General features: G+C 45.7%; 1 protein-coding gene across 5 annotated transcripts in view; it reads left to right on the top strand.

Moving 5' to 3' along the window:
• The window catches only part of Clec16a (C-type lectin domain containing 16A), a 223779-nt gene that overhangs the window by 151557 nt on the left and 49430 nt on the right, over positions 1-22792 (top strand). For 4 of the 5 annotated variants that reach the window (XM_059269996.1, XM_059269994.1, XM_059269998.1 and 1 more), the window contains exons 19-21: positions 9420-9571; positions 16014-16218; positions 19173-19337. In XM_059269996.1, coding sequence (XP_059125979.1) covers positions 9420-9571; positions 16014-16218; positions 19173-19337 — 522 coding nt within the window. The remainder of the gene's footprint in view (positions 1-9419; positions 9572-16013; positions 16219-19172; positions 19338-22792) is intronic. The other variant, XM_059269997.1, reaches the window with a different exon arrangement.

Below are 22792 nucleotides of genomic sequence, written 5' to 3'. Positions count from 1 at the left end.
CTGCCCCTTGTTGTACTGGGAAGGAATGCTTTAGGGAGCTTCAAAGAAGACAGAGTAATTGATTGCTACTTGCAGCAAATACCCCTTAAGCTGTTGCTGAACTGATGGAGAAATGGTTACTTAATTTTCTTCCGAGGATTGATTTGACTGTCAGGGGAAGTTCTAGGCCTAATTGAGTGTACCCATTCATACCTCACCACTTACTGTCTGGGTGTCAGGAGCCATGTGCTCCCCAACATACATCCTGGCGGCAGTCCTTTGAGGAGGTCTAGTTCCAGCAAGGCTGTTTTGTTGACCTGTAGACTTGACTGGGGCCTGGGCCTTGTCACTTCAGCCTTTCTGGGTTACATTAGACTCATCCAGGCTTCCTATGAGGCACTCATTAGCTCCCACACAAACACAGTGGGAGCAACTTCCATCTATCATTCTCATTGTGGAATGGATTTTTTGGTCCTACAAAACACCAGCTTCTTCACAGTGAGGCCAGTCCCCAAAGCATCAAAGGAAAGATCCACAGGCCCAAGGTATAAACGCTCTCTGGAGGTAGGACTTTGGCCTGTCTTACTAAGCACTGTGGCCCAGCATCTGGAAAGAGGCAGCAGTAAGCCACACAATTTACCCTGCTCACGAGAAAAGAAACTGAGTGGTGGAATACAGATTTTGACTGGAGGATCTGGGTCTTCCAGTGACGAGGGCCCTTACCCTGGGCAGCTTCATAGCACATAGGCGGCTTGGACTCTCAGTCTTCAGCGTTTGCCCTTTGAGGGTTTATGTCAGTCATTTGTCATTTGTCATCCACTGCAGCCAGCCAGCATCTCCCTTTGGCAGCCAGCCCAGGTTGGGGATGCCCCCGTCTCTGAAGGGCCAGACTTCTCTCTGGCCATGTCCAAGGGACATGAATCCTAGATTTCAGTCAGCCTGCTCAAGATAGTGTGAAGGTCACAGTCCACCAGGCTGGGTACCTTCACCATGACCTCTGTTAGTGTGAAGGCCACAGTCCACCAGGCTGGGTACCTTCACCATGACCTCTGTTAGTGTGTCCTTAAGAAAGGAAGTTATTTAACCCACAATTCATTCTTTATTGTTTGTTTGTTTGTTTTCATGTTGTTCAGGGATGTGTCAGAGCAGGAGCTCAGGGCCTGGCATACAGGGCTTTGGTCATTAGTGGAAATTCTGGGGACTAGGGTCACCCTTTAGACCATCTTTGTATGCTAGTTTAGAGAACATGTAAGGCTGGGAATGGAATGACATCCCCACATTAGTGTGCATCAGTGACCCCCTATGACTTTACCAGCCATGTGCTGCCATAGGGCCCTGCAATTTCCTGGTAGCATGTATGCAGAGAAATTGAGCCAGCTTAGATGGATGTGCAGAGGAAACTCTCTGAGGCCCTGCAGTCTTGCCATTCCAGATACCTACTCAAAAGAATCAGAGGACCTCTATCTCAGCCCCTCCTACCTCTTAATAATGTAATGATGTGTTCCTAAAACACATCCAAGTTCCTAAAACTTGGGGGTAGACACTATATTGCTACTCTGAACCCCAGTCTTGGCCTGTAACCTAAGGTATCAGGTTGGAGAATTTCAGAGTGTCCTGGAATTCCACTGGCCTAGAAATCCTGCTGAAAAGGACTTCCTTGATTCTAAATGTAGCTGGAGCCACTAAGGCCAAGAATTAAATTATGTACTGGCATCCATATTTTATTAGGAAAGGATCATTTAAATACAGCTAAAGTCAATCAGCTCCATTTACCATTTACTACTCAGTAACAGGCTACAGCCTGTCAGAGAGAGCTGTGGAAGAGAGCGGCAGCCCAGGGGCTAGAAAGAGCAGTAGATCGAGAAGTGCGGTCTCAAGTGTGAGCACTGGAGACTTGAGCACCCTCCATCCCATCTCCAGGTGTCCATGGTCTCCTGGAGGGGCACCAGAGAATGCAGCAGGCAAGGCCTGCATCTTCGGGGCTAGTTCAACAAGGATGGAGGAGATAGAGAATTTCAGAGCAACAGTCATTGAGGTTGGTTGAGATGTGACTAGGGATTGGGGCAGAAGAGGCCAATGCTGTATGTCCTATGGCTCCACAGGAGTTCTGGGACACAATTCCAAGCCTAACTGCTCATCTCCCTCTGAAGAGACCCACTTACCTAGTATGTGTGAGGCCCTGGATTTAATCCCTACTTTTAGAATTTTAAGTGGAGCTGGATACAGCACCTTTTCAATCATCTCTTGCTCAGTAACAAACCATCTTCTAGCTTAATAGTTTAACACAATGGAGTCATTCATTTTGTCCACAGCTGTTTGGTCTGCCCAGGCTCCAGTGGGAATTGCTCTATATGGCATCAGCTAGATATCTCACCTGGGCACTGGCAGGTCAATGGCAGCAGAAGGGGGGGGGGGTGTTGACAATGGGCCTGGGACATTGGTTGAGAGCTTGCCAGAGCATTCTGATGGCCTTACATCAGATATTTGACAGCATTATTTCTGCTGGTGCCTCTGCTGCTCTGAGGCCCCCAGGTTTGAGGAAGGAAAAATGTAGACCTTGATAGGAGAATCAAGTCCCGTTATAAAAAGAACAGGCAAGGTAGCCATTCTTGGAGGGTATAGCCCACAGAAAAATCTACATCAGGGCTTCTTCGGCCTATTCTGCTACACTAGGAAGAATGCCTTAGGCTAATGTAGGTTTATTTACTTGGTTTGGACTTTTTTTTGCTTTTGTAGTACTGAGGATTGGAACTAAGGCCCAATACATGCTAGGCAAGAACTCTACGATTGAACTACGTTCCCACGGATTGATGTATTTCAAGTTAAGACTCCTAATTTTTTAGTTTCCTTTTTGATAAAAGGAGGAGGCTTGGCAGAGTATGGTAAAGCATACCCATAGTCCCAGCAATTGAGATGCTGAGGCAGGAGTATTTAGAATTCAAGGTCACACAAAAACAGGGCCTGGAGAGATGGCTCAGTCAAGTAAAAGTGCTTGCTATACAGGTATGAGGACCTGTTTGGATCTCCAGCATCCACATCAAAAGATAGGCACATGGCATGCCTACAGCCTCAGTACTGGGGGAGGAGGTATACTGGAGGATGCTTACAGGTCATCATCCAAGTACTGTAGCCCATCAGTGAGCTTCATGTTCACTAAGAGACCTGTCTCCTAAAAAGGTAGAAAACAACTGAGGAAGACATCCACCATCAACCTGTGGCCTACACACATGTGCACACATATGAACATGTACACACATACATAATACACATTGGAGGAGGCATCCTCATGCATACACTCCCTTTCTTCTTTCCTTCCTTCCTCTCTTCCATTACCTTCTCTCCTTTCTCTTTCCTTCCTTTCTTCTTCTTCTGACAGAATGGTTTTTCTATCTAGCCCAGGCTGACTCCAAACTCTTAATTCTCCAGCTTCACCCCACCACTACCAGTGTGTGTAGTCCAGGCACCAGCCACAAGCCAGTGAGTCCCTTTTCCGTATGCAATAGCAACTGATTCCCACTAGAAAATCAGAAGACCGAGGAGAAGCTAGATCACCCCACAGCTGCCTTTTTCCCCTTGGCTGTATGATCTTGAGATTTTCACACTGAGTAAAATGAACCCTTCTTACTCAGGTTCTCTCTTACTTCTGAACATCTGGGTCCTCACAAACCCAGAATCAGCCCTCAGCATCCCAGGGACCAGCTCTTGGCCCACGCAGCTGAGTGTTTTTCTTGGGAACATAGCAATTTCTGGGTCATAGGATGTGAAACTTTCAGTTTTAACGAATGATGCTAATTTGCCCTTCAAAGCGGTTGTGCTCATTTCTCCTCCTCCCAGCAGCCTTTGAGAACACTGTTCTCTGCATCCTCAGCAACACCTGATATTATCAGCCGCTCTTCTTACTGCCAGCCCGCTGGGTAGAAGATGGTATCTTGTTTTGATTTTGTTCCTGGCTTCTCTTGACAGAGGGACCTTTTTGTGTTCATTAGCTGTCCCCATCTCTTCCTCTGTGTCCTTTACAGTCATTACATGGTTCATCTTTTGCCACTTGGACCACATGCTAATCTTCTATATTGTTCTCTACAGTGGTTTCTGTTGTTGTTTGGTTTTTGAGCTATGTGGCCCCAGCCCTTTTTTATACACAGAGTTGCCCAGGGTGGCTTGACCTTGCAGTCCTCCTGTGTCAGCTTCCTATGTAGCTGGGATCACAGGTGTGGTCATGCCATCATGCCTAGCTCCTTCAGTATTTTGTAATTATATTGTTTATAATTATTGTGTGTGTGCATGTGTGTTCACACATAAGTCACAGCACATGAGAAGAGGTCAGAGGACAACTTACAGAAATTGGTTCTCTTCTTCCACTATGCAGGTTCTGGGGATTGAACTCAGGTCATCAGGCTTGGCAGCAAGCACCTTTACCCTCAAGCCATTTTACCAGTCCCTCTGCAGTGTTTCTCAAGGGAGTTCTAGGCCCAGCCCTTCTGAAGTATAGTCAGAGAGGGGTCCAGGAAAGTGAGATGGGCACTGAGATCTGGAACATGGCATGCTAGGGGGACTAGAAGACCTTATGTCACCTGCACTGGGCATCTAGAGAGCCCTCCCTGCAAGGAAACTCCTGAGGCTGCCACACCCTGGGACAGAGCTGCCTGCCACTGAATCCCTCCTACATGCCCCTGTCCCTCACAGGGCCTCAACATACCGTTGCACTGCCTTCTGACTCCTGGGAGAATCCACACCCATTCTTCTGAAGATGGAGACGATGGGCAAACTAGGGCTCTACTCAGCAGCTCTCTAGGTTCTTCCTGCATCTGAAACTTCCACATGAGTTGGCAGGACTTCCTAAAGTGACACCTGACAGGCCCACATGCAAGTCACTCCAAGCCAGTACTTACTTGCTTCCTCAAGTACTGTGCTCCCAATTAATCTCTGGATTTCACTTCTTTTCTTCTTTACCTGTCCCCACTGTTCCCTCACCAGCACACTGTATTCTTATTTCTTATGAAATCTCCCTGTGTCTTCATGGGACTTTGATGTCTCAGTAACATCTCTGAAAGCTGTTCCAGTTTGGGGTTTTGTCTTTCCTTTTTTGTTGTTGTTCTTTGCGGTGACAGTGGTAGGTATTGCTCCCTGAAGCCCCTAAGACAGCTCAGCTCTGTGAGGTATTCAGCTGCCTGTCAGTGAATCCCACCAGCCCCAACAAGCCCAAGTCACCATCATTTGTGACTGGTCAGACCAGATCTTTCACAAGTGCAAGGGTGGAAAAAAGATGTGTTGTCCTCATGATGGGCTAGGAAAAGGAAGAGGGAGGAAGGAGAAAGGAAAAGGGAAAGAAAAATGCAGGTGTGGGTTTTTTGGTTTTAGGGTTTGGGGGCTGAGTGGGTAGGTGGGTGGGTGGGTGGGTTGGTTGTTTGGTTGGTTGGTTGGTTGGTTGGTGGGTTGGGTTGGGTTGGGTTGGGTTGGTTTGGTTTGGTTTTTTCAAGACAGGGTTTCTCTGTGTAGCCCTGGCTGTCCCGGAACTCATTTTGTAGACCAAGCTGACCTTGAACTCAGAGATGCACCTGTCCCTGCCTGCAAGTGCCAGGATTAAAGGCATGCACCACACAATGCCTGGCTTTGTCGAATTTTTAAAAGTAAAAGATTCTCATTGAGGAAATATTTTAAATATTGAATAAAGGAAATAAACCTCACTTAGATACTTCTAAGAATGAGCAAGATAGCTTTCACTCTTGATAGCTAAAAAGACAAGAGAAAGTCATGCAATATCGAGGTCAAGGGACTGGGGAGATGGTAAAATGCTTGCCCTGCAAACGTTGGGACATGTGTTCAATCCCTTGGGTGTGGGTGGTGTCTACTTAAAATCCCAGCCCTGAGGAGGCAGAGGCAGGTGGAGCCCTGGAGCTCGATGGCCAACCAGCCAGTTTAGCTTTATTCATGAGCCTCAGATCCCAATGAGAGACCCTGATTCCAAAAAGAAGATGGGTGTCTCTTGAAGAATGACACCCAGGCTTGACCCTGGCATCCACATGCATGTGCACACACACCCACACATACACACAGATGCACACCACCAAAAGAAAAAAATTAAAGAAAAAAATCAGGGTCAAATATAAACCAGATCGGGTGGCTCATGCCTTGATCCCAGCACTCAGGAGGCAGGAAGATCACCTTGAGTTGGAGGATAGCCTACGCTACATAATAAGTTTGAGGCTAACCTAGAATATATAGGAAGACCCTGTCTAAAAGTTCTATATCCTTGACTGGATAGCTGGGATGAAAAAGGAGATTTTTGCCATAGATAACAAAAAAGGACAAGTGCAGATCCAGACAGTTGCCCCATTTGGGCTGGCATTTGCTTCAGGGAATGGTGTCCCAGGTGTCATGTTCCAAAGAGGAGATGGAAGCATAAAGCCCATATTTAAAAAAAAAAAATAAGCAGGGAGAATATTCTGTAAACATTCACACAGAAGCCAGATTTCCAAGCAGTTTATACCTTAAAGAGCCAAACTAAACTGTATCCTACTAGGGTAGCCTAAAGAAAGAGAAGTGAGGAGATTCCCCTGTTATCACCAGGCCAGTTGAAAAGTGGAAAACTATGTGTATGAGGTGGAATGCCCCTTGGACAATATTCAAGTCCGAGTCTGTTGCCATTTGTGTTTGGAGCTAGAATGTACCCTGTAGCATAAGTTGTTAGAAGGTTTTATTAATAAAATTAATTAAAAACCCAGAGCCAGGTATTGGGGTGAATGCTGAAAGGTCAGAGAGACAGAACATGCAACAGATAACCTCACCTCGCCATCTTCTCAGCCGATCTTATTTCCTTAAACTGGAAGCCTCTGAGTCCTCATCCAAATGGATCTCATCTGAACTGCTGCTAAAAGCCTAAAAGCTTAAAAGTCCCTGGTCCTCACGCCTTATATACCTTTCTGCTTCCTGCCATCACTTCCTGGGATTAAAGGCGGGTGTCACCATGCCTGGCTGTCTCCAGTGTGGCTTTGAACTCACAGAGATTCGGATGGCTCTCTGCCTCCAGAATGCTGGGATTAAAGGTGTGTGTGTGCCACCATTTTCTGGCCTCTATGTTTAGAGGCTGTTCTGTTTTCTGACCCCAGAGAAGTTTATTAGGGTGCACAATATATTGGGGGACACAACATCACCACAGTACCCCCTTTGTTACCTTTCCCTTTGCCCAGAAGACTTACAATTCTTTTTAGAAATACTTTGCTCATATCTCAGAATCACAAAACTAAATGTTCTACCTTCATTTTCATTTAAAATTGTATTGTTTCCCATTGTTGTAGTTTGTAAATAGTCCCTGCCCCATGGCTGAGAATCAAACTCAAACCTAGACAAAGCCTCACACATCCTAGGCAAATGCTCTACCACTGAACTACAGCCCTAACCTCACATGAGCACAGTTTGTACACATATGTGCTAACAGGAATCAAACCTTTGGCCTTCTGTTTTCTAGGCAAGTACTCTACCACTGAGCTACATCTCCAGACTCAGTATGATTTTTACCTTAGATTTTTGTTGTTGTTGTTGTTGTTATTGTTGTTGTTGTTGTTGTTTTTAAAAGCACATCTGTTGTTGTTTGTTTCTTCTCTTTTTTGGGGCCCACCACCCAGTCCCAAATAAATCATACGTGGAGGCTTATCAATGTCCGGCCTTAGCTTGGCTTAGTTTCTTGCCAGCTTTACTTAAATTATTCCATCTACCATTTGCCTCTAGGCTTTACCCATTCTCTGACTTCTGTAAATCTTACTCATACTCCGTGGCTTACTGCGTAGCTGGGTGGCTGGCCCCTGGAGTCCTCCTCATTTCCTGGCTGCTAGATCTCTCCTCCCAGATTTCTCCCTCTATATGTTCTCTCTCTCCTGCCAGCCCCACCTATCCTTTCTCCAGCCTTGCTATTGGCCAGTCCTTTATTAGGCCATCAAGTGTTTTACACAGGCACAGTAACACAACTTCACAGAGTTAAACAAATGCAACATAAACAAAAGTAACACACTAATATTCCCCAACACATATCTTAAATACCTTCTCATTTAAAAGTAATTTTAAGCAATAGAGTGGTATGTGTAATAAAAACATGGCCAGGCATGGTAGCCCATGCCCTTAATCTCATCACTTGGGTAGCAGAGGCAGGTGGATCTCTGTGAGTTCAAGGCCAGCCTGGTCTGCAAATCAAGTTCCAGGTTAGCCAGAGCTAAATAGTGAGACCCTGTCTCAAAAAATAAATGGGGGTCTGGCAAGATGGCTGAGTGGATAAAAGCACTTGCTGCCAATCCTGAGGACCTGTGACCAGTTCTCAGGGCCTACATAGTAGAAGGGAGGAGCTAACTCCCTCAGGTTGTCCTCAGACCTTCACACATATGGTGGGATGAGAGTACATGCACACACATAACTAAGTAAATGTAATCAAAAGCAATTCTTTTCCAATGAAAGTTTCTCCATTAGTCCTAGTGCTCTTTTATACATGCTCCCCTCCCAGGTCCTACTTCCCTCCTCACAGACAGCCACTGCTCAAAGCTTAGTGTTGGGCTACAGCTTTGTAATTTTCCATCTGATGGGAAAAGTCAGGGTCAAGTTGTTCCCCCATTTGGGGGTTTTCCTGGTTTAGCTATCTATTGAAAACATAAATGAAAGAAGATCCCATTGGATGGAACTCAGCCTGGACTGCAGGCATGATTGATGGCTTGTATAACTCAGGTGACTTCAGAGTCATTGGTGCTAAATAAAACAGATTGGGGTATAAATTTCAAGAAGGAGAAGTGACCTGCAATGTGCTCGCTGTGTGTACTATTTCATACTGAATACCTTCTTAGCAGCTGTTGTTTTCTGTACCAAATATCCTGAGATAAGGGGCCTTCTTCCCATTTCACAGATGGAAAGCCCTGGTTCAGAGGGGTCAAGTACCTGGCCCAGGGTCATACTCCACCTAGTTCAGAGCTGGGCTCTTAAGTTGCCAGACCCTGCATTGAGGATTTGTGGTACTGCTGCAAAGAGCAGGGGACCTTGTTTTCCTGTCTTCACATAAGCATATAAATCATCATAGCTATAAACTACCTTTGGCCCCAAAGGAACACTAGAGTGTCCCTGGGATTTGGGCTGTTGGGTGGTGGTTGTTTTGGTGCTGGGGATTGAACCCAGGACCTCATACCTGCCAGGCAGGTTCTACCCCTGAGCGACGCTCCCACTCAGTCGTTAGTTATTTTCCCGCTGTAGCTTGTATACCTATTAGCTAATGGTTTGTGTGCTTTGTATCAGTCCCAATAAGCATTGCTTTGAGAGCCTAAGAAATCTGAGGCCTAAAGAGGTAAAGAAACTCGTAGCAGAATTAGCTTAAGAGGCACTCAGACCCAGTTCTGTATGGTACTGGGCCCCTCAAGAGATGGTTGGATAGCTGAGCTAGGCCTCATTCTACTCTCTGCTCCTCCTCCTAGATAACAGTGACTTGATCGCATGCACAGTCATCACCAAGGACGGCGGCATGGTCCAGCGCTTCCTGGCTGTGGATATTTACCAGATGAGCCTGGTGGAGCCTGATGTGTCCAGGCTCGGCTGGGGAGTTGTCAAGTTCGCAGGCCTTCTGCAGGTGAGAGTCTAAGAACCCATCTGCCTTCTCAGCCAGCTCTCCACAGGCATGCCCAAGTGTCAGCTCTATAATCACTTCTGATGACACAAGAAGGATGTGCACAAAAGCCAGAACACTTCAGAGACAAGAGCCAAGTCCCCTGTACTGAAACCTTGATCCTAACACCTACCCTCCTAACATCCTCCCCTACAGGAGCTAATCCGTCGTCAGGCTGGTCCTTCTAGTTCTGCTTCACTGCTAAGTGCAAGTACTATATGTGCTGTTTTTTAAATTGTGTATCCCACCAACTGTCAGACAAACTTGGCAGGGAAGGACTACATGGTTGTACAGGCCTATAGAATCAGGAAGATATCCACAAATTCAAAGACAGACTGGTCTATTTAGGAAGTTCCAGACCAGTCAGGTAAGTCCATGTAGCAAGACCCTGTCTCTAATTAAAATGGGGGTGGGGGTAGGATGGGAGTGTGGATAGAGTGCTTGGGTTGTAGCTTGGTTGATATGGAGTGCTTACCTAGCAAGCATTAGGCCCTAGAGATTCCATTCCCAGCACCACATAAAACTGGGTATAATCGTACATGTCTATAACCCTGGAAGTTAGGAGGTAGAGGAAGATGATCAGAAGTTAAAGGTCATTCTTGGCTACTTAGAGAGTCTGAGGCCAGCCTGAGCTACATGAGACCCTGTCTCAAAAAAAAAAAAACAAAAAAAAAAACCCACCAGACCAGGTGTGATGGCACATGCCTTTTATCCTAGTGCTTGGGAGGCAGAGGCGGCCAGCCAAGGCTACATAATGAAACTCTGTCTCAAAAACAAACAAATAAAACTTCAGAAAGAAATATGATCAGGTAGTGGTGGCACACACGTGTAATCCCAGCACTCGGGAGGCAGAGGTAGGCAGATCTCCAAGTTTGAGGCCAGCCTGGGCTACAGAGTGAGTTCCAGGACTGCCGGTTCTACACAGAGAAACCCTGTCTCAAAAAACAAAATGCTGTAAACATGCGCAGGCTTTTTTCTTATCTTTATTCTCTAAATAACTATTTACACAGCATATGTATGATATGAAGTCTTATGCATCATCTAGAGAGGATTTAGAGTCTACAGGAAGATGTAGTAGGTTATAGGAAGATGCTGTGCCATTTAAAGTAAGGACTTGAACATCTGTAGATTTTGGTGTTGCAGTGGGTAGGGAAGTGCCCAAGGGATAACTGTACATGTATTTAGAGTGTGCATAGATTTTTATGCTGTCACATTGGCCATATTGTAGACTTGGCTTTTCTCCTAGCCTGTCTTAGAGTGTGTCTAGCCATTTTAGCACATGAATACCTGCTGGGATTCTTTTTTTTTTTCTTTTCATCTATTTATTTTACATCCTGGCTGCAGCCTCCTCCCCATCCTCCCCTCCCAGTCCCTTCTTCTCATCTCCCTGCTCCTACCCCTCAATCCCCTCCTCTTCTGTCTCCATCCAGGAAAGGGCAGGTCTCCATGAGTATCAATAAAACCTGGCATATCGAGTTGCAGTAAAACTAAGCACCTCCCCATGTATCAAGGCTGGGCAAGGCAACCCTGTATGAGGAGTAGGGTCCCAAAGCCAGTAAAAGAGTCAGAGATAGCCCCTGTTTCTGCTGTTAGGAGTCCCACAAGAGGACCAAGCTACACAAATATAACATATATGCAGAATGCCTACGTCAGTCCTATGCAGGCTCCCTGGTTATCTGTTCAGTCTCTGCAAGCCCCAATAAGCCCAGGTTAGTTGATTGTGTGAGCCTTCCCATGGTGTCCTTGACCCCTCTGACTCCTACACTCCTTTCTCCTCCTCCTTCTCAGGATTCCCGAACTCCGCCTAATTTTGGCTGTGAGTCTCTGCACCTTTCTCCATCAGTTGCTGGATGACACGTCTCTGATGACAATTGGGCTGGTTCAGGCTACTTATCTGCTATTGCTAGGAGTCTAAGCTGGGGTCCTCCCTGTAGAGGTTTCCCCTGCGCCAGACTTCCACCCGACCCCAAAATGCACACCAGCAGTCCCCCTCAATACTCTCCCCGCCACATGCCCCCCCCAATCTGATCACTCATGTTTCTATCCCCACCTGCCCTCAGTCCACTCAAAATCTCTTCTATTTCCCCTTCCCAGGGAGATCTGGGTCTCTGCCCCACCCCACCCCCATGAACCCTCCTTGTTACCTAGTCTCTCTGGGTCTGTGGATTGTAGCACAGTTATCCTTTATTTTACATCTACTATCCACTTATGAGTGAGTATATACCATGTTTGTCTTTCTGGTTCTGGGTTACCTCACTCAGGATGATTTTTTTTCTCTAGTTCCGTCCATTTGCCTGCAAATTTTAACAGCTGAGTAATACTCCATGTGTAAATGTACCACATTTTCTTTATTTTCTTTATCCATTCCTCAGTTGAGGAACATCTAGGTTGTTTCCAGGTTCTGGCTATTACAGATAAAGCTGCTATGAACATAGTTGAACAAGTGTCCTTGTGCATCCTTTGGGTATATGCCCAAGAGCAGTATAGCTGGGTCTTGTAGATTGATTCCCAGTTTTCTGAGAAACTGAAGCCACACTAACTTCCAAAGTGGCTGTGCAGAGAATCATTAGGTCATATTTCAAAAACTTGTACTCTACAAAATTGGAAAATCTAAAAGAAATGGGTAAATTTTTTTGATAGATACCACTTACCAAAGTTAAGTCAAAATTAGATAAACAATTTAAATAGACCAATAACTTTAAGTTAAATCAAGATCAAATAAACAATTTAAATAGATCAATAACTCCCAAGGAAATAGAAGCAGTCATTAAAAGTCTCCCAACCAGCCGGGCGGTGGTGGCACACGCCTTTAAGCCAAGCACTCAGGAGACAGAGCCAGGTGGATCTCTGTGAGTTTGAGGCCAGCCTGGTCTATAGAGTGAGATCCAGGACAGGTACCAAAGTTACACAGAGAAACCCTGTCTTGAAAAACCAGAAAAAGAAAAAGAAAAAAGTCTCCCAACCAAAAAAAACCCAGGTCCAGATGGTTTTAGTATAGAATTCTACCAGACTTTCAAAGAAGAGCTAACACCAGTACTCTTCAAATTCCACAAAATAGAAACAGAAGGAACATTGCCAAATTCTTTCTATGAGGCCGCAGTCACCCTGATACCCAAACCACACAAAGACCCAACAAAGAAAGAGAATTACAGACCAGTTTCACCCATGAACATAGATGCAAAAATACTCAATAAAAAACTGGCAAACTGAATCCAAGAACATATCAAAAAGATCATCCACCATGACCAAGTAGGCTTTATCCCAGAGATGCAGGGATGATTCAGCATAAGAAAATCTGTCAATGTAATCCACCATGTAAACAAACTGAAAGGAAAAACCACATTATCTTCTCCTTGGATGCTGAAAAAGCCTTTGACAAAATCCAGTGCCACTTCATGATAAAAGTTTTGGAGAGATCAGGGATACAAGGGACATACCTAAACATAATAAAAGCAAGCTGACTGCCAACATCAAATTAATTTTGATTAATTAATTGCTTTGAGAAACTCAAAGCAATTCCACTAAAATCAGGAACAAGACAAGGTTGTTCACTCTTTCCATAGCTATTCAATATAATGCTTGAAGTTCTAGCTAGAGCAATAAGACAACTAAAGGAGATCAAGGGGATACAAATTGGAAGGAAGAAGTCAAAGTACCATTATTCACAGATGATATGATAGTATATATAAGCAACCCAAAAAACTTTACCAGGGAACTCCTACAGCTGGTAAACACCTTTAGTCAGTAGCCCTCCTATATACAAATGATAAATGGGCTGAAAAAGAAATCAGAGAATCAACACCCTTTACAATAACCTCAAATAATATAAAATTTATTAGTGTCACTTTAACCAAACAGATGAAAGACCTGTATGACAAGAACTTCAAGTCTTTGAAGAAAGAAATTGAAGAAAACAAAAGGTTCTCAGCACAGCATGGAACCTTCTCTAAAACTGACCATATACTCAGCCACAAAACAAGTCTCAACAGATACAAAAAAATTGAAATAACCCCCTGTATCTTATCAGACCACCATGGATTAAAGCTGGATTTCAACAACAACATAAACAACAGAAAGCCTACAAACTCATAGAAACTGAACTCTCTACTGGGTCAAGGAAGAAATAAAGTGGTGGCACATGCCTTTAATCCCAGCACTCGGGAGGCAGAGCCAGGTGGATCTCTGTGAGTTCGAGGCCAGCCTGGGCTACAGAGTGAGTTCCAGGAAAGGCGCAAAGCGACACAGAGAAACCCTGTCTTGAAAAACAAAAAACAAAAAAAAAAAAAGAAAGAAGTTAAAGACTTCCTAGAATTCAATGAAAATGAATGCCCGATATACCCAAACTTATGGGACACAATGAAAGCAGTGGAAAGTAAGAGGAAAGTTCACAGCACTAAGTGCCTTCATGAAGAAATTAGAGAGATCTCATACTAGTGGCTTAACAACACACCTGAAAGCTCTAGAACAAAAAGAAGCAGACATGCCTAAGAGGAGTAGATGGCAGGACATAATGAAACTGAGGGCTGAAATCAACAAAATAAAACAAAGAGAACAATACAAAGAATCAATGAAACAAAGAGTTGGTCCTTTGAGAAAATAGAAAAGATAGACAAACCCTTATCTAAACTAACCAAAAGGCAGAGAGAGAATATCCAAATCAATAAAATCAGAAACAAAAAGGGGGCCATAACAATAGACTCCAAGGAAATACAAAGAATCATTAGGTCATACTTAAAAAAACCTACTGGGATTCTTTTACCTGCTGTGTGGCTACAGTAGGGCATGCTCGGCCAGAGGCATATTCTGCCATCCCCACTTTCCAAGCATGCTGCTGCAAACCTAGTGCTCTACTTCCTCGTGCCCCTGGGCAGGATTTCCCTAGGCAGATAACTAAGAATTTGGAATGTGGCTATTTCAAGAGTTTGTAGCGCCTGCCAACTTCCTCTAGCACCATTGTTGCCACAGGAGTTCCTGAGAATTCCCTCCTTTGCTCTCTGAAACATAGCAGGCTTTAAAGCACCTCATATTAGTGGAGCTATATGGTTTACAGTGGGTGACTAGTGTCTTGCTGTAGAGGGAATGAGACAAAGAGCCCTCAGAATGGAGAGCAGCCTTCCACTTCATCTCTACTGTGCCCTAGCCCTAAATTCCCAGGCTGGGGCTCGCCCTACTTTAAGGAAGTCCATTTCCTTGCTGTGCTGTTCTGGTTCCCAGAAGGACCTTGCCCAGGCTGATTCAACTGCTCACTGCAGCATTGACCAGGCAATTGTTGCCTGCTCTTCATGGGATGCACCTGTGCCTGAAGATGCTGTTTCTGTCTCCTCGTTTTCCCAGACTCCTATCTTTCCAGACCCTCCTGTTTTTCAGTGAGGATGTAGGAGGATCTTCCCACCCACCCACAAAGGGACTCCTGAGTAAAACACCACCCAGTAGATGGCCATGCATCTTATTATCAAGGCTTAGACCAATTTCTTTAGAACTTAACATTAGGAAAGTAGTTTTTTTCTGCCTCAAAGGATTAATGTATGTCCTCCGTCAGACAATGAAAGCCACATAGCCCCACCAGCACCACCTTTTTTGGTTCTCTTCCAGTAGCTACTATTTGTCAGGCTGTTACTGTACACCTAGCTCCCTGCTTTGAATTCATAATAGCATCATCTGATCTGCTGTCAGCCTTTGATACAGACCTTCTTTCCAAAGAGGGAGCCAAGAGCAGTGCCCAAGAGCAGTAGCCCCTTCCTTCTGAACCTCTTTCAGTGGTTCCCACCTCCTCCAGCATGGCTGACCTTTAGTCCATCTTCTGTCTGGTACGCTTTTATCTCATGTGCACTTTAGCCTTTGTGGGCAGCAGACTCGGCGCAGAACCCATCCTGAGGCTTTATGTGGAACCAGTCTTAGACACTCACTGCTCGTCAGTGTCTTTTCTCCCTTTCACATGAAGTCACTGCTAAATGGTCCTGGTGGCCCTCTTTCAGGGACTGTCATCCAAGATGTACCAAAGAACACCAACAGTGCTCCATTTTTAAGAGAAACAAGGTGATGGTGTCTAACAGGACACCAGGTAGTGACAAGTATTGGGAGTTGTGGCCTCTGGTTTCCCAGAAGGAAAGATTATTGGAGTTTTCCTGTTGTGACTGTGGCGGCCCTTGAAGAGGCTGGTGTGACTCTTTAATCATTAGGCATCCCAAGTCCTCATGGAAAGGAGTACCAGCCATGGCAGCATTGACCCCCTTCTCCCTTGTCAGGCCTGCACTGGTCTGCACCTTTGAATCTTTGAGACTTGGCCTCCTTCATAACAAAAGCAGACTCAAAGTGCTGGTGTCTTTCTACATGAGCCACTGACACCCCCCAATCTGCCAGCCCCTTGGCCTGATGAATGTTTTGCCTTTGCCTTCTCACTATGCAGGACATGCAGGTGACAGGAGTGGAGGATGACAGCCGTGCCCTGAATATCACCATCCACAAGCCTGCCTCCAGCCCACACTCTAAGCCCTTCCCCATCCTGCAGGCCACCTTCGTGTTCTCTGATCATATCCGCTGCATCATCGCCAAGCAGCGCCTGGCCAAGGGCCGCATCCAGGCCAGGCGTATGAAGATGCAGAGGATAGCCGGTAAGTGACCTCAAGAGCAGGGGCTCACCACCACAGGGCTGTTCACATTGACCTAGAAAAGTCTCAGGGTTCCTGTAGACAAGGACATGAGAGCGTCAGGATTCATTGTGCTTCAAAGAATGGGACGTCCCTGCTTCCCAGGTGATTGGAATGGAGAAAATTTCCAGGGCTGCATGGAAGAGAAGGGAGCCATCCCTAACAGACAAGAGGCTAGAAACAGGCAGTTGGTAGGAGACAGCTGTCCTCACTCTTCATGCTGAAACACCGAAGTATACAGTCACAGAGTGCTTTGACTGCCCTCTGCCATGTTGGGTATCCAAGCAGCTCTTAGACTGGTAAAGCCTTATCTGCCCATTGTACAAGAGGAAACTAAGGCTGTGACTTTTTAGTCACACAGAGAACAAATTTGCAAAGCTTCCTACTTGGCTTTTTTGTTTCAGTTCTCGGGATGAAGTCCATGGCCTCACACGGCTAGACAAGGGCTGCCTCTGAGCTGCCTTAGCCTAGCAGAATTTCCCTCACCCTTCCCTCCTCTCCTTTACTATCTCTTGGTGAGAAGCCAGCACCCAGCACTAGATTCAGGGGTCATTTCACACCTCACAGGGATGGTGGGGTTTGCATTGTCCACACTGTCTTGTTAAATGAGAATGTTTCTTCATCTCCTGAAGTGGAAGTCAAAACACTGTCCTGGGGCAGGGTGGCATGGGGCAGTCCTCACCTCTCCTTCAGGAATCCCAGGTTAGAGCTGTAACTTGGGTGGTAGAATGATTGCCTAACATATACAAAGCCCTAGGTTTGATCCTTGACACCATAGCAAACCAGTTGTAGTGACACATGCCTATTATCCCAGCACTTGGGAGGTGGAGGCAGAAGACATGCAAATTTAAGGTCATTGTCACTATATAATGAGTTCAGTACCAGCCTGGGCTACATGAGCTCCTGTCTCACAAGCTAGGTAGGTAGGTAGGTAGGTAGGTAGGTAGATAGATAGATGATAGATAGATAGATAGATAGATAGATAGATAGATAGATAGATAGATAGATAGATAGAGCTCCTGTCTCACAAGGTAGGTAGGTAGGTAGGTAGGTAGGTAGGTAGGTAGGTAGGTAGGTAGGTAGGTAGATAGATAGATAGATAGATAGATAGATAGATAGATAGATAGATAGATAGATAAATAGATAGGTAGATAGACAGACAGACAAACAGATGCATACATAGACAAACAGACAGACAAACAGACAAAATGAGTGCCTTCAGCTCAGGTCCAAACATCTCTCTATTGTGGCTTCCAAGAGGATGTCCAGCCCACGTGAAGAGGAGCATTCTGTCAGGGAACAAACAAAGAAGAATCTCTGGGTGCACTTTGTTTCTGGACATGATATGAACCTGAGTCATTCCCCCTTCTTAGTTCTCAGTTAGCTGAAACCTGGCCTGCAGAATCATTACAGGAGTGTTTGGTAACATGTAAAGTGACTTAAATCATTCAGCCCTTCCTTTCAAGATTTATTTCCACACTTTCCCCCTGTAATGTGAAGTACATGTAATGTGCCACTGCTGGCATGAAGGCCAGATATTTCATTTGAAAATTGAGGATTATACTGTCAAGTGTCTGCTAGCATGAACACCTTGGATGTTTCTTCAATTATTTTGAAAAGCCAGTCTGAACTAATATGTCCTGTGAGTTGTTTAAGGGAAGACGACAGCTATGACATGTAAACACACACTCATAAATACAAACATATGCTTTCTTGTACACATATTCTCATGAGCATTTATATTTAAGATTCTACCACCCAGGTATTGAATAATCTGAAATAGGCTGGGGCAGTGGCTCAGTCAGTGAAGTGCTTGCCACACAACCATGAGGGTTTGAGTTTGGATTCCCAGCATCCATGTAAAAGCAGGCTGTTGTTACAGGCAGCTATAGTCCCAGCTAGTGAGCTTGAGGTCGGGGAAGAAACCCCGTGTCAGAAAATAAGGCAAAGGGCTTGCAAGGTGACTTGGGAAGTAAAGGTGCTTACCACCAAGTCTAATGGCCTGAGTTCAATCCCTAGAGCCTATTTGGTACACACAGAGAACTGACTCTTACAAGTTGTCCTCTGGCCTCCACACATGTGCCATGCCACACATAGGTGCCTGTGTGCACACGTACATGCACACAGCCAAACACTCACAAAATAGATGTAGGAAAAATGTTAAAGTTGGATAGCATTCAAGGAAGATGCTCATCATTGACCTCTGACCTCCATATACACATGCACACACATGCATATACACCCACACATATACTTAGATACACAAAAAGAAACTGAAAAAATATCTGCATCTGTATTGAGCATACGCAGAGTTTTTCAATGTGATTACCCCCTAAACAACATAGGCAAGAACTCCTGCCATAGCACTTGGATTGCGTTAAATGTAAGTCATCTAGAGATGATTGACAGTAGACAAGATGTATATAAGTCATGTACAGGTGTAGTTCTATTCTATATAAGGGACCTAACTACAGATTTTGGTGTCTTTGGGGAGGAGTCCTGCAGATACTGAGGAATCACTCATGTGTATAGCTTGCTTGTGTATCCGTGTATGCCTATGCACAAACTCTTGGGGCAGAACTGGCCTCACTTGCTCTGGGATCTGAAAGTGCATGCACACCTAGCCTTTGGGATCTTTTATACAGATTTCAAGATGCAAATTGGCCCAGCATTTGTTCTATCCAGCCAGGTCTGGAACCCTTGCCTTCTTGGCCTGAACCCCTACTTCTAGTTGTGTTTTGACTTCCTTAGGGTCCCTGGCATTCTGCCAGTCTCTCACCTCACGACCGTATGTTGGATTCCCCCAAGTGTCACAGTGTCAAGGCTGGTATCACTCTAGCCTGATGCCCAAGTCATATCAAACTGCCTGTCCCCTGTTCCACATGCTAAGAACAAACTATGGTGCTGTTTGATTATAGCCCTTCTGGACCTCCCAATCCAGCCTACCACTGAAGTCCTGGGATTTGGACTCGGCTCCTCCTCCTCCCAGCACCTGCCTTTCCGTTTCTATGAGCAGTGCCGCAGAGGCAGCAGTGACCCCACAGTGCAGCGTTCTGTCTTTGCGTCCGTAGACAAGGTACCAGGTAAGCCTGCCCTCCTGCTAGGGGCTCAGGGTGCTTTCCTGCTGGGCCTGCTGGAGGCCTTCCTCTCAGAATGCAGGCTGCTGGAAGTCCCAGCTTCGAAGAACACAAGTGAGGCACACACCCAAAAAGCAGTCTTGGCTTTCCCTTCTTTCTTCCGTCGCTTGGGTTTGGTTTTCCAGAGATTTGTTAGGTATGTGAAGAAACTTTTCAGAATCAAAACTAAAACTTTCTTGGAAGTACTTGACTGATTAGTAATGAGGGTTGTGGAGAGATGTCTTCCTTCTCGTAAGATGACTAGGATCGTGTGGGGTTCCTGGTACCCGGACAGGGGTGGACACGTGAGGAAGTCCCAATGCCCACAGGCCTTCTGCTTCTTCCTTCTGGGAGCAGCTCCTCCTACTTCTAACAGCACTGTCTTCAGCCCTCCCCCTCTCACCCAAAAAGAGAAGCTTGAGTGGAAAGTTCAGAGGCGGAAAGAGCTGCTTCTTCAGAAGAGCAGCATTCCTTTCCTGCTCTGACACTTGGACCTAAGTACATCCATATGCAGCAGATCCCACGGGTGGGGGTGGGGCATGAATGACTCTCTTCTCTTGATTATAAACATAGAAAACCGGCCAGGCTCTCCTCAACTCTTAACACTTCCACGTGCAGAGCTCAGACGTGAATTGCAAGTATTCTGAAATAGTCTCAAAAGTGATTGTTGATGTTGGAACAACAAAAAGTAATGACAGCCTGCTCAAATCCAAGACCTTGTCCACCTGTGACTTAGTCTACTTTCATTCATGATTTGATTTATTTATTTCATGCATACCATAATTACATAATTTTTTAAATCCAACAAGATTTGATAAAATGCAAACAAGTTGAACCGGGCAGTGGTGGCTCATGCTTTTAATCCCAGCACTTGGGAGGCAGAGGCAGGAGGATCTCTGTGAGTTCGAGGCCAGCCTGGTCTACAGAGTGAGTTCCAGGACAGCCCGGATTACACAGAGAAATCCTGTCTTGGGGGGGGGGGGGGATATATATACACACACATACACACACACACACACACACACACACACACACACACACACACACATATATATGTCCCTTTTACTCAGAGGTAACATGTGAACAGTTTCTTGCATGTCCTTCCAGGAAAGTTTGTTTGCATGTCATATGTATATCTCTGCATGTATCACATGCAGAGTTATATGCCATGTATGTGATTCTACATGTGATTCCCCACTATTGGTACTTAATTTGAAGTCAACACTATATGTTAACACAAGTAATTGATTCAGTAACTATTGCCTGGTATTCTATTGGATGTCTAGAACAACACCAACCATTTTATGTTGATAGGCGTTCCACCACACCCTGCTAGGGAAAGGTTTTAAATCCTGGTACATACAGTCCTAAGGTGAACAGCAGCAACAAAAAGTCACTATGCAGCCCTTTGCCTGTGACAACTTTCTCTCTGAGTGGCTGGTTTAGACTGAGATGCCTGGCAGCCTGTCTTCATCTTCAGCTAGAAGGTGTGGAGTGGTTCTGCCTTCTAGATCTGGGTTCTCCTTGTTAAAAGTCCTCTGGTCTACCTCCTGGGAAACAGTGGTTGCTCAGTCAATACAAACCACCATGACCGAGTGCAGGTCAACTAACACACCCTGACCTGGTAAGAAATTCCCTCTTTGGGGCATCACACTTCTTTCCATCCCAGAACTTGGAGAAAAGCCTGAGTCCTGTTTCTAGCTAATCCTTAGAACCAGGTGGGATGTGGCAGCCCAGGGCCAAGCATACCCGTCCTCAGGAACTGCACCATCTCTTTGTTAGCACACTGCCAGGTAATAGCAGCCCTCTTCCTTGTCTCTCCAACCCTGCCAGGGCTGCCAGGGCTAGGCTATGAGATCATCAAGCATCAGAGTAGAGCCTCGGCCTTTGCTGATTGGCACAACAAGGACATTGCTGTGTCCTGCTGCTGGTCCCAGGAGCAGAGGATATAAGGCCATACCTGTGAGGGCTAGAGTATGTCCCAGGGAACTGCTGCAGGAGGCCATCCAACCCTTAATTGGCCCTAGAAAAGCCATGAAGCTTGGGCAGGGAAAAGACATTGTCATTTATGTCCCCCATGACCTGACATCCCCTTCCTCCAAGCCCCACTGCATAACTTGATACCAGAGAAAGTACTTACAAGATACTTAGAAATCCTGTGCCCCAAGCTGTTAGAAGGATGAGTGTTATGTAGGAGGAAGGATGGCAGCCCACCACAGTCTTCCCAGCACTTAGCACACCAGCAGCTATTCAAGAACTCTGCTTAATTTCCTCTACAAGTACCCCAGTGCTTGTTCTACCCCAGAAGATGCCCCCTGCAGACTTCGCAGTAGATTACAACAGAAGCAACTTCCTCCATGGGACCAGTTCCCATCAACTGGATATTCCCAGAAGCCTCCACCTCTCCCTCTCATCTCAAGCGGTCACTAGGATGCATTCTCCCCCAGCTTCTCCTCACTGGAGCAGCGCAGCAACCCTCTCATCAATCCTCTGCCTCCCTTCAGCACTCCTCACGGCTAGGGCTTGAGACCCCTTCATGTGCTTTGAAAGTCCCAGGAGTCCAGAGAGCTTGAGTTCTTGTGGATTATGGCTGTCACTGTTCATAATACTAGAAATTGAAACTTTAAAAAAATGCTTTTTATAATTACTTGATAGTCTATCACATATAAAACATCAAAAGTATAACTATCTGTGAATGGTAACTGTTCACATTTTACATTATTGGGATCTTAATGCCTGGCACAGTAGCACTCAGACCTGCCTGGGTGCTCTGCATTGGTCTGTTTAAAGAATAGCTTTCCCATGATCTCTGGAATACAAAGGGAAAGGCTGTCTTACTGTTCACCTGCTCCAGAGCACACCTGGAGAACCACTGCTGTGCCATGGAGTCCTGCCCTGCCTCATGGCCTTTACACTGGCTGCTTTATCTAGGTCTTGGGTACCTGCCTCCCAGTGATAGCCCAAGTCAGTGTGTGGGCTGCTTCCTCCAAGGCCTTTCGTGATCTCTCTGCTGATCAAGGCCACACCCTTCCCCCCCACCACCACCACATTGCCCTGGTTTATTTTCTCAATAGGATTCAGTTCCTTACCTGGCTGACATATTTGTGTGCCTAGGTGTGGTTTCTTTTCCCCCGTGGAGAGTGTCACTGTGTGGAACTGTTCTGCTCACCACTCTACTTCAGTGCCCAGCGGTGGCTTCATTAGTTATTTGTCAAGTGAAATGTAAGCCTGCACTTGATCCTGTCAGCCTTGGAGCAGGTCCCCTCCCAAGTTGTCTTCTTTGTCTGAACACCAAGAAGACAAGGATAGCCCTTCTAGGACCTCAGGCATCTAGGGGCTTAGTCTGCTCAGGCAACATAAGAGGACCAGGACCCGGATCTTCAGCAATACCACCATCTAACTTCTGTTGCCAGACTGACGTG

The sequence above is a fragment of the Peromyscus eremicus genome, chromosome 8a (genome assembly GCF_949786415.1).
Source record: "Peromyscus eremicus chromosome 8a, PerEre_H2_v1, whole genome shotgun sequence".
NCBI classification, from domain to species: Eukaryota; Metazoa; Chordata; class Mammalia; order Rodentia; family Cricetidae; genus Peromyscus; species Peromyscus eremicus.
The sequence above is the reverse complement of the archived record's forward strand: the minus strand, read 5'-3'. Positions and strand labels throughout refer to the sequence as shown.